At 36.7% G+C, this 17392-nt stretch overlaps 1 protein-coding gene across 1 annotated transcript; it reads right to left on the reverse strand.

Moving 5' to 3' along the window:
- Nucleotides 1–10570: 10570 nt before the first annotated feature.
- On the reverse strand, nt 10571–16646 carry LOC110036113 (putative glucuronosyltransferase PGSIP8). The gene is made up of 5 exons (XM_020740481.1): nt 16069–16646; nt 13843–14098; nt 11930–12131; nt 11495–11642; nt 10571–11401 (listed from the first exon to the last, which is right to left on the reverse strand). The coding sequence occupies exons 1-5, from the start codon at nt 16341–16343 to the stop codon at nt 10858–10860; spliced, it is 1425 nt and encodes a 474-aa protein (XP_020596140.1). The 5' UTR covers nt 16344–16646; the 3' UTR covers nt 10571–10857.
- Nucleotides 16647–17392: the final 746 nt, after the last annotated feature.

Below are 17392 nucleotides of genomic sequence, written 5' to 3' on the forward strand. Positions count from 1 at the left end.
TGCTACATCAAAATAACACCTTTATAACAAGAACATCAAACAACATTTAGCACATCAAACATCATCTAGCATCATCCATGTCATGTCTCTGTCCATGTGCGTCATATAGGTATGTTGCACATATTAGTGATGAACTAACTAGTCAGTCAAGTTACATAACATTTCAATATGTCAGAAATGTTCTAATGAATGACCAAATATATGTTGTAGTTTGTTGTTGGGGATTCTTGTGTAAAAAATTCACAAGAAAATCAGCTAACACAAAAATAAATTGACGTTATTCAGTGTCATGAGGGTTTTATATCCACTTTCCGAACTTTCTGGGGAAAGAGGTGTTCAGATCCAAGAAAGGGTCCTAGCAACCTTAAAATGTTAATTGTTGTGTCCCTTTCTCATCAGGAAGGAATGCCAATGGACTTATATTCTAACTAAGGGGAAACTACTAGTTATGACCTATGTGTTCTACATGTGTAGGATGGAAGTCTCCCGTTCCTCGATGTTATTCTACCATATGTTCCCATTTAGAGTTGAGCTGGACGGATACATTATCTTTGGCATGACTCACAAGTTTCATTTGATCGACTTGGAGAACAAAATCAAGGAGTGGAAGCTTTGATTTTTAAGGGCGAGTTGCAAAAATTGGGGCATCAGCACCAGGCTGATCGGAGGCCCATACAAGAAGAAAAAGGGGATTTCACCCCAAGCTAAATTGTAAAAATTGATTGTTTTGGGGAAGCACTTTTTGGTGGTCCAATACATCGATCCCATGACCCTTAATTAATTTTTGAACCCAAAAAAGTACAATCCCATAACACTGGAGCTGTGGACCATCTATGATGAGACCAAAGAGGAGGCAGCTCTCCTCCTAGAAGAATAGATGAAGAAACAGACGAAAGTGATCATACTGAGGCCGCCATTTCAAGTTCAGATCTAATACATTCAGTTTATAAAACTACAGTAGTTATTCAAAAAAAAGGTTATTAGTGAGTTCATTTTAATATAATGGAGACCTGCTCCGATGGTTCCGAGTGGTTTGGGGGGTTGCATCAAGATGCATTGAATCCTTTTTTCTTTTGGTTAGAGACTGAGGAGTTTGCACAACATCTTTCTCTACAGGAAGTGTCTCGGCCGTCGACTTTAGGCTACATTCTACTCTTTGAAAGAGCTAAGGTGAGCCATAAATCTCCTTCAACGCCACATAAGGATATCTCTAGTAGGGGCTCTGAGTCGGTCGAGGAGGCCAAGCATAGGAGGAAATGCGAAGCTTTTCTCCCATCACCTCCAAAGGATAAGCAGATGGAGAAGTGCTACTAGAATCATTTGTAAAATAAACCACTGAAGATATATATGAATTCATATTCCAGCTTTGGACTGATAGATACTGAGAAGGAATTGTTCCCCTTAAATTTTACATTAACCGAGTATGCATCTACTATTGTTGATATCATGTGGTCATTCGACATTGAGAATCATATGGACAATCTTTGCCTCGTTGATCTCTTTCATCTAGCCGACCATTTCCGGCTACACTGGTACGTATAAACACATCACATGTCCTCGTTGTACTTGTCCATAAGAGAAAAAGCTATTAATTCTGAGGCAAGAGCTCTAGGGAGTTGGCAGAGCTGGAAACAATCAGGGTGGTCCATGTGGAGGCAAAACTAAAGGAGGTGAAAGCTAAGCCAAAAATAGCATCGGAGTGGGTGTCTGTTGTCCAAGAGGGAAATTCAAAACTATGAGTAAATAGCCACCATGAAGACAACTAAGGAACTCCTTGACATACAAATCGAGCATTTGAAAGAAGGTAAAGGGATCTCAGTTGATCAATTTGCTAGAGTGGGGATGGTCGACCCCAAATATTATGATAGTAATGAATAACAAAAGCTTTATGATGCTCTTGTGCATTCGATCAACCGGATGAATCTGAGGGTGACAATGTGGTAGATGGAGGCACATTTAACACTCTACCCGATGATCCATAAATTCAAAATTCTCTCTATATTTTTTTGAATATGTACTCAAAATGACATTTGCAAAGATTTTGTAACAAACATTTATATAAATGAAATATAACCTTTCGGTCATACTTATTTGTAATCTTTTGTTTGACTATACTAACCTTGTTATTCGTACTTTGACTCATTTTCATGGTTTGTCTGTATTTTTCACTAGAGATTCAAAAGTGAGATCATGTATGATCAAACACCTATGTGGTGTCAGTTGGGCATCAACTCTTAGGTAGACCTAAGATTTACATGGCGAGACCCAAAAATTTGTTTAGCCAATCTAAACCATGTATGATTTATAGCTTTCAAAACTTGAAAAAAATTTTAAGTCTAAGATTTCTGACTGAGCGCCAAAATGCTTTATGTGGCCTTCCATTGTGACTAAGGCTGTAAATGAGCTAAGCTTGAGCGGGCCCTGACTTGGCTAGTTTTCGACTCATTCAAAATTGCCTGTATTCAAAATTAGCTCATGTTTGAAATTGGCCCGTGAACAGCGTGTTCCTGTTTGGTTTGATTTAAATATTCTTATTCATGTTCGGCTCGTGTGTGGCTTGTTAAAATTAATTGAAAAAAATTGATGTAGAGTACTGGATTTGAACCTGGACCAAATCTATGCAAAAGAAGACATATAACCACATTACCACATGAGTAATTATGATTTAAATTTAGATATAAATACATATAATAAATTGCTATATAAATATTATATGATTTTTTTTCTATTTCAAGCTAAAACGAGCCGAACATTAGTGAAAATATAGTTGTTCATGTTCGGCACTTTTATAATTTGAGTTTAAAAAAATTATTCAAGTCCGACTCATTTACTTAAAGAATGAGCCGAACACGTGCTACTTAAGGAGCCAAACATGAACTGTTCGCAAACAATAAGCTTTTTTGACAACGCTAGCTGTGTTGAGTGTCAGAGCGTTATTTTGGCCCTCATTTTATTTTATTGCGACCAAGCATCAGAACGCTTCACCAAGCATCAAAACGCTTCTTCTGACACTTTTTTAGCTCTCTTTTTCTTTTATTGGAACCACATGTCGGAACACATTTTTTGTGTTCTTTTTTCAGGTAATCCAGTTCTCCGAGTTTTGTGGTGACATGAGGCTGATCGATCCTTTGGTTCCCCGAGTGTCATTTAAAATCCGAGTTTATAACACCACAGTTAGTTATTTCATAAGAAAATACAAAAAAAAATTATTTGAAGTAAAATAAGATTATCTTTCTCAAACAAACATGCAAAGTAATCTTTTTCAAGGAAAAAAACTTTTTAAGATCGTCTTCACTCCACGTTTGGTAGAGCTTTTTTCCCATTTAGGATTTTATTCTGTAAGCTCCTGGGGCAACTTGTTGATCAATGATGAAGGGGCTAATCCGTGTTTGATAAGCTTGCTGACAGACTATCCTTTCACGGCTGAATTCACTTTCTTCGAAACTAGGTTAACAGGGGAGAAAGTCCTTTCTTGGACATTCTTGTTATAGTAAGTGGCGGTTCTTTTTATTTCTTCTTATCGGTGCATAGTTTTTGTTTGAACTTATTCTAGAAGATTGAGGGCAAGTGAGCTTTTTTCGTCATTTGTGTCTTACCAGTCAGTGAGCCTCTTTTTATCGAAAGATGTTGCAGTGAGTACCCTCTGGCTATGATGTTGTATTCAATTGGTAACATTGCTTCCATTCTATCAGAAAGCATGTATGATGTTTGCCCAAGTGCTAATGAAGGAGTGGTTTAGATGGCCCAAAGGATGAACAGAAGAAAATTTGCCAAAGTACCCCTAACACCCTCAACCTTCTTCATTAGCAAGTTTAGAATGATCTTGTTTGCAGCGTCTAATTGACCGTTCATCCATGGGTGATGAACAAATGCAAATTTGAGGTTGATTCCTAAATTTAACATAAATTCCTTACCCCCTAATCGTCAAACTAGGTTTATTTGTCTGATATGAGGATTAGGGGTAAACTGTACCGACATATAATATTTGTCCAGATGAAATTCCAGAAAACCTCCACAGTAATTTAAGCGAAAGCTTTCGCTTTGATCCATTTGAAAAAATAGTCAACGGTGACCAATAGAAAATTTGTTGTCCTTTCGAAGGTGGAATGGGCCCAAGGATATTAAAACCCCAAATAGTGAAAGAACAGAGGCTTACAATCAGTTGCAATTTTTTTGTCAGTTGATGTTGTAATAAAGTGTATTTCTGACACTGCTCGTAACTTTGAAAATTTTTTTATGTGTCCTTCAATCGGTTCAATAGGAAATAACCTTATCTTTGGACACTATGAGCTATGATCTTTTTTCCAGAGTGACTTCCATGTTCGCCCAAATTTACTTCTGAGAAGATCTATTCCACCACATTTTTTTTCACACATCTTAAGAGTAATGGAGTGGTTAACCTTTGAAAAAGTTTGTCTTCAATGAGGATGTATTATCATACTTTGAACTTGAATCTCTATGGGTCTTTCACCTCTACGAGGATGTTCCCCTTCTTGAGGTACTGAGCATAGAGATCTATCTAACTTTTCATACCCTCAGTCTCTACCTACATTGTACTCAGTTCTTCTATGGTTGGTAGAAAAAGCCTTTATGACGCACTTTCTCCAAAGCATATGTTCTTTGACATGAGGTCTGCCACTTTTCTCTCCTCTTGTCCCACATGTTCAATTTGGAAGCTTTTGAACTCCTTATCTTTGTCATTGATTTGTTCAAATACTTGATCATCATTTCATCTCGAGCTTCAAATTCTCTAATGACTTGATTTACAATGAGTTGAGAATCTAACTTTACTGCTATATGTCGAACGCCAATTTCATGGGCTAAACATAATCCTATTATCAATGCTTCATACTCTTCTTGATTGTTTGTGTCATCAAAATGTAGGACGAAAAAATGATAAATATGTTCTCTGGTTGGGCTGCATAGCGCCACCCAATTCTTGCAATTGCTTGGTTGTAAGCACCATCAACATAGATGATCCAAACTTTTATCTTGTTTGGATTCTTTTCACAATTCAATCAGTTCAGAGAAATCAGTTAGGAATTCAACTGCAGCTTCAGTCTTGATCAACATTTTGGGGAACGTAACTGATGTCATACTCTCTAAGTTCTACTACCCACTTCAGCAATTAACTAGAGTGTTTTGGATGAATGAGTAAAAGCTTGAGCGGATGATCATGAATTACTCTGATCAGATGCATTTGGAAATATGGTTCGAGCTTATGAGCAAAGAAAATAAAGAAAATGTTAGTTGTTCCATAATAGAGTACCAAAAGTAGGCTTTCCTGAGAATCTGATTAATGTAATAGATGAGAAAGTGCTTCACCAACTCCTCTCAAACCAGGACTGAACTAATGGCTTCTGAACTGACTAAAAAAATATAGCGAGAGTACAGCGGAGGTGTGACTAGCAACTGCTTCAGACTTTGAAATGTCTGCTCACATCTGGCCATCCATTCAAACTTCTTGGCTTTCCTTAATACTTTAAAGAAGGAGCATTTTTTTCGCCTTATTTATGAATCTGCTAAGCACCGCAATTCAATCGGCAACTTCTACACCTCTTTGGTATTTCAGGGAGAAGACATATCCATGAGTGCTTTTAATTTATCAGAATTAGCTTTAATGCCTTCAAGCATCAAGAGGTGTCCTAAGAATTCCTAGTTGGAGCTCCAAACGTGCATTTTAGCAGACTTAATTTCATATTATACTTCCCAAGAGTCTGGAGTGTTTCTCTTAAAACATTTATACATTGTTCGGCCGACCTACGTCTTATTAGTACACCATCAACATAGACCTCAATATATCTTCATTTTTTAGAAAAAAATTATATTCATAAGACTTTGGTAAGTAACGCATGTATTTTTTAACCCAAAGAGCATTAAAGTAAAATAAAATAATTCTTTACTAGTAATAAAAGCCATATTCTGAGTATTGGTTGGATGCTTCTTGATCAGGTGGTATCTGAAGAAAAAATCTAGGAAACTTATGATAGAATGTCTGACCACAAGTGATTTGAAACTTGGTGGTGGATAGTCTTCCTTGGGGCAAGCCGCATTCAAATTTGTGTAGCCTGCGCACATCCATCATTTGTCATTGGACTGCACCATATCTACATTAGATACCTAGAAGGGTTATTGATCCTCCCATATGTAGCTTTCCTCTAAGAGCTTTTGTACCTCCTCACGAATTGGTCCAACCAAAGACATCACTGACGAGTTAATCTTCTGCTTCATAGAGCATTTGACAGATGGATTGACATTGAAGCGGTGACAAACCATGTCAATGGGGATGCCTGACATCTCCAAGAATGACCAAGCAAAAACATTTCAGTACTCTTGGAGAATCTGGATCAAGAAGTTTTGTGACATGTATTGAAAGTTTCATTGATTATAAAAACTTTACCAAGATCTTCAGAGTCAACGAGAATCTTGAAAGTGGCCTCGTTGGTTTCAAGGCCTTCTTTCATTGGTGTTGTATATCCAGTGCTTAGTGATCCATGCTTCCCACCACCCAAATAACATGTATGATACTGCTTCAGATTTCTATGCATGGTAATAATCTCTCTGTCAAAAGAAAATTTCACCGCTACATGATTTGTAGACGCAATAATCTAGCAATTGTTAAGTGGGCGACCAAAGATTGCATTGAAAGTTAGTGGCACGTCAACCATTAAGAAATTCTTGATATTAATGAACATGTTACTGTCCTCTCCCCAAGTGACAGACAATGAAATCATGCCAAACACCTCCTTTCTATTAAGATAGAACCCCTTTAGTGGTCAGTCAGTGCAGTTAAACAGTTGATCATCAAGTTCATTTTATTAAATGCTGCCTTGAAGATAATGTTCCCTGAGCTACCTATGTTAGCCAAAGTAATACTATCCTGATAGTTGTTAACTAGCTAAATGATGATGATGACATCTTTATAAGGATTTTCAATAGAAGGAAGATCAAAATTGGTGAAAATGATCAAGGAAGGAGCTTCCTTATAGGAATGGAAGTCAAAAAGTAATACTTCCTTGACTAGCTCCTCTTTTTTTTCAAGTCTTCTGATCGAATCACTTCCTATTATTTTTGGTATTATCTTTGCTGCATGAATAACATTGGCTCAGACAGGTCCATTGGAATCGTCTTCTACATATGCCTAGCATTCCCACCGAGTATGTGAATTTGAGGCCATAAACTCCTTGAGCTTCCCAACTTGTATTAATTCTTCAACCAAGCTACAAAGATGCCTCTACTCCTCTGTATCATGGTCATACTTTCTGTGTTACTTCCAATATTTATTGGTATTTTGGAGATGGACTTATGTTCTCATCAGTGGAGTCTTCCGGAAATACTCATCTTGGATAGCTTCCACTAGCTTTGCCATTGAAACCCTTCGTTGAGTGGGTCTTGACGCCCCCACTCCCCCCCCAATCATCAGTTGAGTGATCATTTGATCAGCTTCGATTTCATGAATTTTGGTCAGAATTCCTGTTTCGACCTACCGACCGACCTCTTTCACGTTTGGGATGAGGTCCATCTTTCTTCCTCCACCCATCGTACCAAGAACCTTTTTTGTTCGATCAACGTTCAAACTTCTATCCATTTGAGACAAGGAGATTCATATACTCCTCTACCGCGATGTGTTTTTTTGGCTAACTCTAAGAGTTCAACCAAATTATCGGGTTTTCACAACCAGAAAAATATCTAGAAGAGACAATCTTAACCCCTTGTGCTAGAGAAAATTTAGCGATTGCCTGCTCTAGGTTCCTCATCTCTCGCTTGTCATTCTGGAACTGTGTAACGTATGCCTAAGGGATCTCATTTGGTCTCTGCACTACAAACCACAAGAATTTTGAATCCTTGCAGGGTTTCTAGGTGCTAGCATACTGTGTTGTAAAAAGCTTCTTGAACTCTCCGAAAGAATTCATAATCCCAACAAGAAGTCAACCAAACCATTTGAGAGTCAAATCTCTCAAGGTGGTGTAGAACGATCGGAATTTAAATATGTCAGATTACTTGAAAAGGCAGATGACCATCTCAAAGGATGCAATATGGTCGGCCCGATCGCTCCGACCTTTGTATGGTTCCAGGGAGGGAACATTGAACTTTTCTAGGGGTTCAGGTTCAACGATGTGTTGGGAGAACGCATTCTCCAATCGGCAGTAAACTTTGATATTTCCCTCTTGTGGTTCCATTAGTACTGCTTGCAGTATGCTTCTCCGCACAGATCCAACATTATCTTAGTTCTTGGATTTTCCAACTGTTCGGCTCCTTGAGCTGCCAGTTGGCCATGAAGTTCGGTTACTGGAGGATTAGGCTCTGGGAGAGGCTATGCTTTCTCCTGAAGTACCACTCGAGCTTGTTTCGCAATAAGACCCGTTATTTGATCATATAGCTCTTGAATTCATTCTTGCACAAATTCCCCGACGGACTCCATGCTAGAAGTTCCTCCTATGTGCGTTCATTCTCCGTTACGTACTCTTCTTCTTGTTGAAGGCATGACTTCACGCTCGCCGCACATTTTAGGATGCTAAATCCCAAAATATCCTTTAAGTTGCGCCCAAGGAATAGAGTAATGGATGGATGAGATTAATAGAAAAAAGAGCGGAGTGGAGAAAGGAAAGCACAAACAAAACAAATTCTCTGGAAATATATTCAGACCATCCTATTTATAAATCATAGGAAGGGTCTAGTGAATTACATGATTAATCCTAAATTTAATGGGAACATTGGAATACATTTATGAACCATTATGTTTTTATATATTTGTAACTAAATTTGGCATCATTTGACCCTGGTAGCCGTCGTTCGCGCTGTTTCAAATCTTTAATTGTCTCTAGTGCCATTTCACATTCATAACTACTCGGTCAGGTCGTTTGACATTCTCTCATGGGCTATGATCATTCAACCAATTGACATATGTTTGGCCAATTTCCGAGGCGGTCCCTTGTAAAGACCAATTGTCCTTATGAAGGGTTATTCTATTAGGGAGAGGGCGCATCACCATAATCTGATAGACAACATTTCTTCGAGTGATGAATCTTCGTAGAGGGTCAAACGAGGGTTCCATTAAGCGACCATATAATTCTCTTTTAAATATTCAAAATTTGCTTCAATTAAAACAAGAAATAAAAGGGATATCAAATAGGATTTGATTTCCTGAAAGCTAATGTTATTTAATTTTTTATTTTTATTTTTTGCATTATTTTTAATATTCTATTTATTTAGTTTATATAAGTATTTTAATATATTTTTTTTATATTTTCAAAAATAAATTTGTTCTGTATCCGTGCCCCCGTGTCGGCATTCTTGCAACATTGATAAATTCCCATTTTATTTTACTTTTATTTTTAAAATTATGATTATTTAATGCATTTTTTCACATAGTTTATTTAAATTTAAGAAACAAATAAATTTATTTTTAAAACCACTCAAAATAATATTTATACATGATTAGAGTTTTAAAAATAACAAATCTTACTGCAGGCTGACCACCATCTACCGTATCCTCCGTCCAAAATGTAATACTCAATAATATATATATAAAATATATTCTATTTAAAATAAGAAGAAAATAAAAGAAAATAAAAATGACTCCACATGGTCCCCAAATGTATTGATTCCAAACCATAATATGGTTTAGAGTTGCCAAAGGCAGACGACTCTGTTGTTGGCGTACAAATGCCCGCATGAAACTGAGATGTATTATAGAGGATAGGAATATATTAGAGCAAGTTGATATTTAGCTTTATTCAATAAGAAAAAAAAATACTGATTTACTATTGAATTGATTTGGTTGAAGATTTCTTAATATTAAGCTCATCATCAACCCAACAACTAGAAATAAGAACTTTGGCGTTGATTTCATAAGTAACATTAGGGTGTTAGACATGTAAGCACATATGAATTGGGTTGTAATTTTCGAGAGATTTACATACATACCACACAATTATTATATATTTATATATCTACCACCAGAAGTTTGACATTTACACTTACAGTATATTGGTATAATGATATGATATTTCTGATGTGATATTATGCATATAAATATGAATAATTAGGTGTTAAATGTATAAAGACGTAAGAATTAAGAGGTTTGCATTTTAACGCCACTAAATTCTTTTATCCTAAAAGATTACCAAATCAATTTAGGCATACAGAATGATACAAATCAAGATGTGGCCTTTATGGCAGAGGCTTCAAACTCCAGCTTTTTTATGAAACTGGGAAAGTAGACGAAGGAAACAAAAAGGTATCCATGATCCGGCGAAACTCAAAGTGAGGCCACACTTCACCAAATCAAATTCATTCATCATTATGTCTGAATTATTATATGGAAGATTTATTTACATACCACAAAATTCCTAAATATTTACATATCTAATAATACATAAACATCAATTTTTACATACTATCACCTTACCGACACATGCAAAGCTGTATTTAACTTTTTAGAAGTTAAAATGGTGATATTTTTAATGTAATAGACTCATAGTACCATATTTATAAGAATTTGGCAAAGTAATAATAATTCATAAATTTCATCAAAACTTGTGAATCAAAATATAAGATGAAACAAGTTTCATAAATACATAAATATTTAATCCTAACCTTTTCGAGCCTGATAATATCCCACGAGCAGAGCTTGATTTATATAAGCAGCATAATGAAAGGCGAATAGTGCCTCAAATCAAGATGCCACCTTTACATACATGCTTCCCAACTTCACAACTACCAATCCTTCTAATTCAAAGCAGGAAGCAACAGCAGCAAAAAACTCAGCCTTCGTACTGCCAATTGCCTCAACAAAACGTGGCTGCAGCACTTAAAATTCCATAAAAACCTCTTTTTTTGCCCCCCATAAGTCTCTCAATATAGTTTGTTAAATCCAGACATCAGAGTAGTTTCGCCCAAAATAGGGAAGAAGGCCTCCCGTTCCAGCAGCATCTGCAGGCTGCTCATCATCCTCATCAACTGCATCCACACTACAGGAGCGCAGCAGAAGGAATACGCGAAAACAGCCAACGCCCTCACAACACCATCAGAGTACCAAGGATAAGCCATCACCCCGAGAGCTCCCAATATCGCAAGCCATGGCGTTAAGACTGAGAGCGGCGAGAGAAGAAATGAGTTGATCGCAATGGAAGCCAGAGCGGCGACACCGAGCATGTAAACCGACCAACCGAGAACAGGGTGAACCGTTCTCGGGATGAGAAAGAAGGGTACAGTGTATGTAGCTAGTAAGGACCATGCAACTGCCGCCTTGAGTATGGAGTGGAGGAAGACAACGCTCTTCTCTGGCCTTCGATTATAGCAAAGCTTCGACAGATTCGGACGGGCTAACCGTGTCACGGCGATGATCCCAAGGTATACTGCAGCTTGGATGAGCAAGACAGGAAGCTCTGTGCTGTACCTGATTGTTTACAATGGGAACAATGAGGAATTTATTAGGGTTTGGTGCAGAAAAGATAACCGGATTTCGTTATGATGAAGAGACGCATCGTACCCGACGTTCTCCCGCCGCTGCTCGTGCCAGGAAAGCCCCAAAGGTAGGACTGGCCAAGACCACCAATACCAAGGTTTGAGCCATGGTGCGCTGGGAAATGTTATAACGCTGTTAGGTCCACATGGAATGCTCCAACGCAGCTTGAGATCTGCAACATAATTTAACAGTTTCATATGAGCAAAGCTGTCGAGAAAATAAGCAAAACAAAAAAAAAAATCACAAACGATGTTGTAGTATTCATCTAAAGACCAGTTTGTTCTCTGAATACTTTTGAAAGGCATTGGTTGTATTGAAATTTGTCTTTTTTTTAAGCATTCCTCTATCATGATAATGGAAAAAAAGGGTTTCAGATCAGATTTGAGATAATACTTCTTTGAAACATTGCAGAACAATAACAGAGTAAAAGGAAGAGTTAAAGGGGGAAGTCAAGCTTACAGTAATAGGAAGCATCCATCTGATATCCCAAAGGAAGACGATAGGTTCCATCAAGCTTTGTACCATTGACAGGTGGATGGAACATAGGCTTGTCAAGCAGATCTGGGAAGTAACTGGCAAGGAAACCCTGGTCTGCACCGTCTGGATTGCTCCGCACTACTTCTAACTCATGAAGCATGTCCTTAAAAACCTCCAGAGAAGGCTGTGGTTCCGAAATGAATAATAGAGTCAGAATCGTCACAAAATATCGGAGATCAAGTATAAAAAATGATGAACTATAGCAAAAGTTTTGCATATAAACTATAAGGAAAACATAGAAAGAACGCATAAACAAGCATAGGTAAAGTTAAATGTCCATATGCTTGACCATGCGGAACTATAGAAACTTGACACTTTAGACCTGCAAGCATCAAATTGCAGACATATTAAGAATTCATGAATACTGAATCTGATCATCCCTAAGAGGCTAAGACTACCACTTGTCTAAGAAGAAATTTCAATAAAAAAACATTAGAAACTAGGAAAGTGCTGTTATCCATATTGTTGAAACTAGAAATCCGAATATTCATTCAGGGCAAAGAATGTTATTTTGCCCTAATATAGCCAATTTAGACGAGCACCAACATTTATAAATAAGTACTTCAAAATATATTCTAATTTTAATGAATTGCAAGGACAAAATTGCTTCAGAGAGCTTTCCACGTAGTGCAATACTTAGCACGTCAGGTCTCTGTAGGTGACAACTTCTGTTCAATGTATCTCATCAAGCACACCACAAAAAATTCAACCAGGTTGCATTTTTCCTCTTAAATAATCTCTTGTTTTGAAAAACCAATTTCCAACTTAAGTTCAAACCTAAACTGTTGACTGTTTCACTACCGAATTGCATGCATACAGCATTTTTTCTCATGTAGTTCCATTGAATTGTTGTTCTGATGCAACTAAATCATTCAATCCACCAAAACTAGTAAAAATCCGAATATGTTCTCACGTGAAGAAGTTCAATATTGAATATAGGCCATTCTCTTTCTTCTTCTTCCTTAATCTAGACAAAGCAATTTACATGCCAAAAATATTTAGTAATATTCCTTCTCACCCAAAAAAAGTTCATCTTTGATTTACAAAATAGCTACAACATGAAAATAGGAATCTTTATTTTGCCTGCATTATCAAAAAGTATTTCCTATCAATGACTAGGAAAGAGAAACTTAGAAGACACATAATAATTAACTTTCACAACAAATTTCATGATGAATTAAACTAAGTTAACTCACCATATTGATTCAAAGGGTTGATATACAAGTTTCCCTGGTTTAACTTAGAACAAAAAACTTAATGGTAAAATTATGATATGCTTGCAGTGCAATACCCTTTTTGATGACAGGATAGGGAAAGCCAAACTCGGTAAAGTATGATATAAGCAATTGAAGAAGTAGGATGATGGCCAAACAGCAAGATGAAGCCAACAGATAACCGGTCCAGGCAACCACAAGCATAAAATTCTCCAAATAAACCAAAGAGAAATTTATGCACACAATTCTTATATAGTTACATATCTCACACCTAAACTTACATATTAACATGCATAGCACCTTGTTTCTGTAAACCTATGCATGGAAATGTGTATTCCACTTTTAAAAAGTGGTAATAGTTCTATTTTTTGTGATATTAAAGATTTGAGTGAAAGATTTGAGTGATATATGTGTAAAAATGAAAGTTTAGGTGTGAGATATGTAAATACAAAAGAACTGTGTGCCATGTATGCTTAAACATAACGTAGTGACTTCTTTTCATGCTATAAAATTTGAGATTTTTATATGTAAATATATAACAAATAAGAAAGTGGACCCACTAAAAAAAAAAAAAAACTTATCTCACATATGTTTAATAAAGAATGAATACTGAAGACCAACCTGGAGGACAAAGAGACCAGTGTGGAATATACACGGATTGATGAAGACAGCACAAAACTGACCACACTGGAAAAGCTCATCAGTTTTTTGAAGGAATAAATTATCAGAATCCAACATAACAACTCGGTCATAATCTACTAAACTCCATGCATAAAGCTTATTTAGCGTTAGTTTGAATCGAACATTAAAGTTCTTCTGCTGCTCATATGGATTCTTTAAGTTCTCTACTGCTACCACTTTCACCCCATCCTTCTTCCTGTTAACATAAACAATAATGTCAGTCTACCAAACAAATTTCTTCACCACCAAGGACATAAATCATCACATATGATCCCATAAGACTTCAACATATACTGAAAAAAAAACAAAGGTCGACAATGTAATTAAAACAAAAATTTATTCAAGTGTTAGAAATATCGCAATATCTAAACGGTAAAGCATTAAATTCCAAAGTATTTTCTTCAATGCTAACCAGGTCAGCCACAAGTTTTAACTCTCACACATTGATCAGGTCAATCCTAGCGAATTTAGATTTTCTTTTCATCCAAAAAAATTAAAATAAAAATGCATGGTGACTTCTAAAGACAACTTAACATTATAATGCAATAAAACTTAAATGCATAAGCTATTAATTTTATCTTATATATGCAAACAAACAAGACGAGTGCTACCTTAGTCCACCAAGTCATACTGAATAAGGAAAACGAAGATTCATCTGTCTCTAAGAAGCCTGGTTAGTTTAACTAGAGCAGTATAATCCTAATACATGTTTAATCACGCATCATAAAGCTTTAAGTAAACTAAACTTAAAGGCAAAAACAAGAAAAGCGAAAGTTACAAAGAAAAAAAAATCATCAAATTCTTGTCTTTTAGAACCTTATTGGATGAGTCGTAGTTTAAGCTGAAATTTCAAAGATTCCCAGTAGTTGCAAGTCAATAAAGTTATCAAGCTAGAGATTTCTTTCTGCTGTTCTAATAAATCGGAAAAAATTAATGTGAAAATTCCAAAATCTGCAAAAAGAAAAAAAGGGGATAATTATATAAAGAGCACAACAAACATTGCTTTTTACAAATCAAGCCCCTAGGTGATTTTTTTGCACAATGAAACCAATGCATTTACACGAGCCACGATCAAACTGTTGTGACTTCGATAAAAATGAGAAGCATGGGATGGGGTTTTATCATAACTATTGATATTTGAGAGAGAATTTGAATTGAAAAATGGAAAAATGGATGAAAGAGGATGCTTGATTTGTAAATAGCAATGTTTTGGGTGTACTGTATGTAATAGTCCCAAAAAAAATCTCAAATAGCGTTTTCTTTATCATTTCGGTCAAAGGAAAAGTGCTCAAGTAAAACTCTTTAGAAACAGGAAACAATTTTTAAAAAAAACAACGACGTTAACCACAAAATCGAGTAAAAGATTCGTCATCTTCCTTGAAATTACTCCTTTAAATCTAAATCTCAATAATCCACCCGAAAAAAGTAAACAGGAAGAAGACAAATTCATGAATAACCATTCCGCTTCAACCCGCCGGCTTAATCGCACGATATCAACACTCGATCGGACGCTGGCCTATATTTGCACTGTAAGAAAATAATCGAAGTAAATCCGAATTCACACTTTGAAGAGAAAAAATAAAATAAAATCCCGAACAAAACCGGCAAAACAAGAAAAAAAGAAGGGGGTAGGTAGCGCAGAGAATCCGAACTCTGGCTCCATTTAATCGGAAATCGACCGTAGTAATGACGACAGAACTGTCATCGGCCTTGAGCTTCGCGAGGAAACTCATCAGAGGTGCAGAAATCAATAAACAAGTATGGAAGAATTAACTGAAATTCCCAGGAAAAGTACCCCTTAGATAAAAAATAATCAAGAAAAAAAAATCTAAGAGGAAACATAAATTGCCTAAATAAGAGAAATCTTAACTATGAAGAAAAGATCTGTCTTCCTTCAAAATAACTCCCTAGATCTCCATAATCCATCGGAATGACAATTCAGAAATTAGACAATTAATCAATAACTATCCAGCTACAAGCATCAATCTAACCCGTACGATGCCAATCGCATTATCAGATTTCAGATTTAAATTGCAAAATAAACATCAGAATAGTCTCAATTGCACTGTTTCTTCCTGCTTTAAAAGAGAATAATCCCTAACATAATCAATGAAATACCTAGGTGAATAAAACAAAAACAGATGAAGAGAGGGATCGTAAACTCACAGAGTCTGAACCCATTCTATTGGCACATCAACGGAAGCAATGACGACAAGATCGGCATCGACCTTAAGCTTCACAAGTGATCTCATCATCACCCTGGTCGCTACATAAAACTCGTAGTCTCTCGGTGTGCCCATATACATCATCGCCGCATATGCGTTGCGTTTCCCTCCATCCACCCCAGGCGCCGCATCACCTTCCACGGCCGCCCAAGCTACCATCGCCATCAACAGCACCATCAGCGCCGGACCTGCATATCTCCGTCGTTCCTCCATCATCTTGAGCCCAATAAATCTGCTTTAAACCAGATCGGATCGCCCCTTTTGGATTCGGCCGGCGTGCATTGCCGGCTGAAGATCGAAGATTGGGTGGATGATGATTCGGGGACAAATACGATGGCTTTTTGACGAAGAAACAGAACGGCAAGGAGAAACAGAGGAGGAGGAGAGAAGAACGCACGCGACTTTTGTTAAGGGGCAACGTGGTGCGTGAGAAGTGCCCTAGAGGAGAATCTGCTTTGTCGCCGGTGAGAATTATAGGGAGTGAGGGCAAAAGGATGAAGAACCTGTAAAATAATATAAAATAAAACAAATTTCGAAAACGCGGTTAATAATATTAAAATCCGAAAATATCTAGTCCGGTTCGGTTCGGTTCGGCTCGGCGCGGTTGCGGCTGAGGATCGCGTCGTCGGATGATCAAGACGTGTTATGGGATTTGTAGGTGAGGCGCGGGCATTGGAACGGGGAAAATATTGCATGAAGATAAGTTAGAGTTATGTTTGGAGTTTAATGAAATGACGTAAGGTGGACATGATAGAAAATAAAAAAAAATATTATAATATACGAGAATATTCTTCTGTGTTATTCTGTATTATTTATGTGTTATTGTGTTCTGAGAATATTCCGGATGTTATAATAACACAATAACACATCAATATCACCACAATAATACATAAATAACCCGGAATAACACAGGAGAAATATTCTCCTGCATTATCGGGCTAGATCACAGGAAAACGCGTATATTTCCTTGAAGTCATGTGTCCACATATCAGTAGACTATGAACGTAGTTCTACGTTAGGAGTCATGATGTAATATTTTTTCCATGAAATGGAGCTTTGGGAATTTTGCAATTTGTTTCTATTATTTTTATATTATTTCAAAACAACATTTTATTTATTTATCTATTTATTATCGCAATTTTTTTTCGCCTTTCTTCACTCTCATTCTCTCCATAAATTCACTTGTACACATCTCTCTGCCATTTTCTCAAATCTAACGGCACACTTTGTCCCTTATTTTCTCTATCTTCCTAATATTTAAAATC

This window comes from Phalaenopsis equestris, unplaced genomic scaffold, assembly GCF_001263595.1.
Source record: "Phalaenopsis equestris unplaced genomic scaffold, ASM126359v1 Scaffold000002, whole genome shotgun sequence".
NCBI lineage: Eukaryota > Viridiplantae > Streptophyta > Magnoliopsida > Asparagales > Orchidaceae > Phalaenopsis > Phalaenopsis equestris.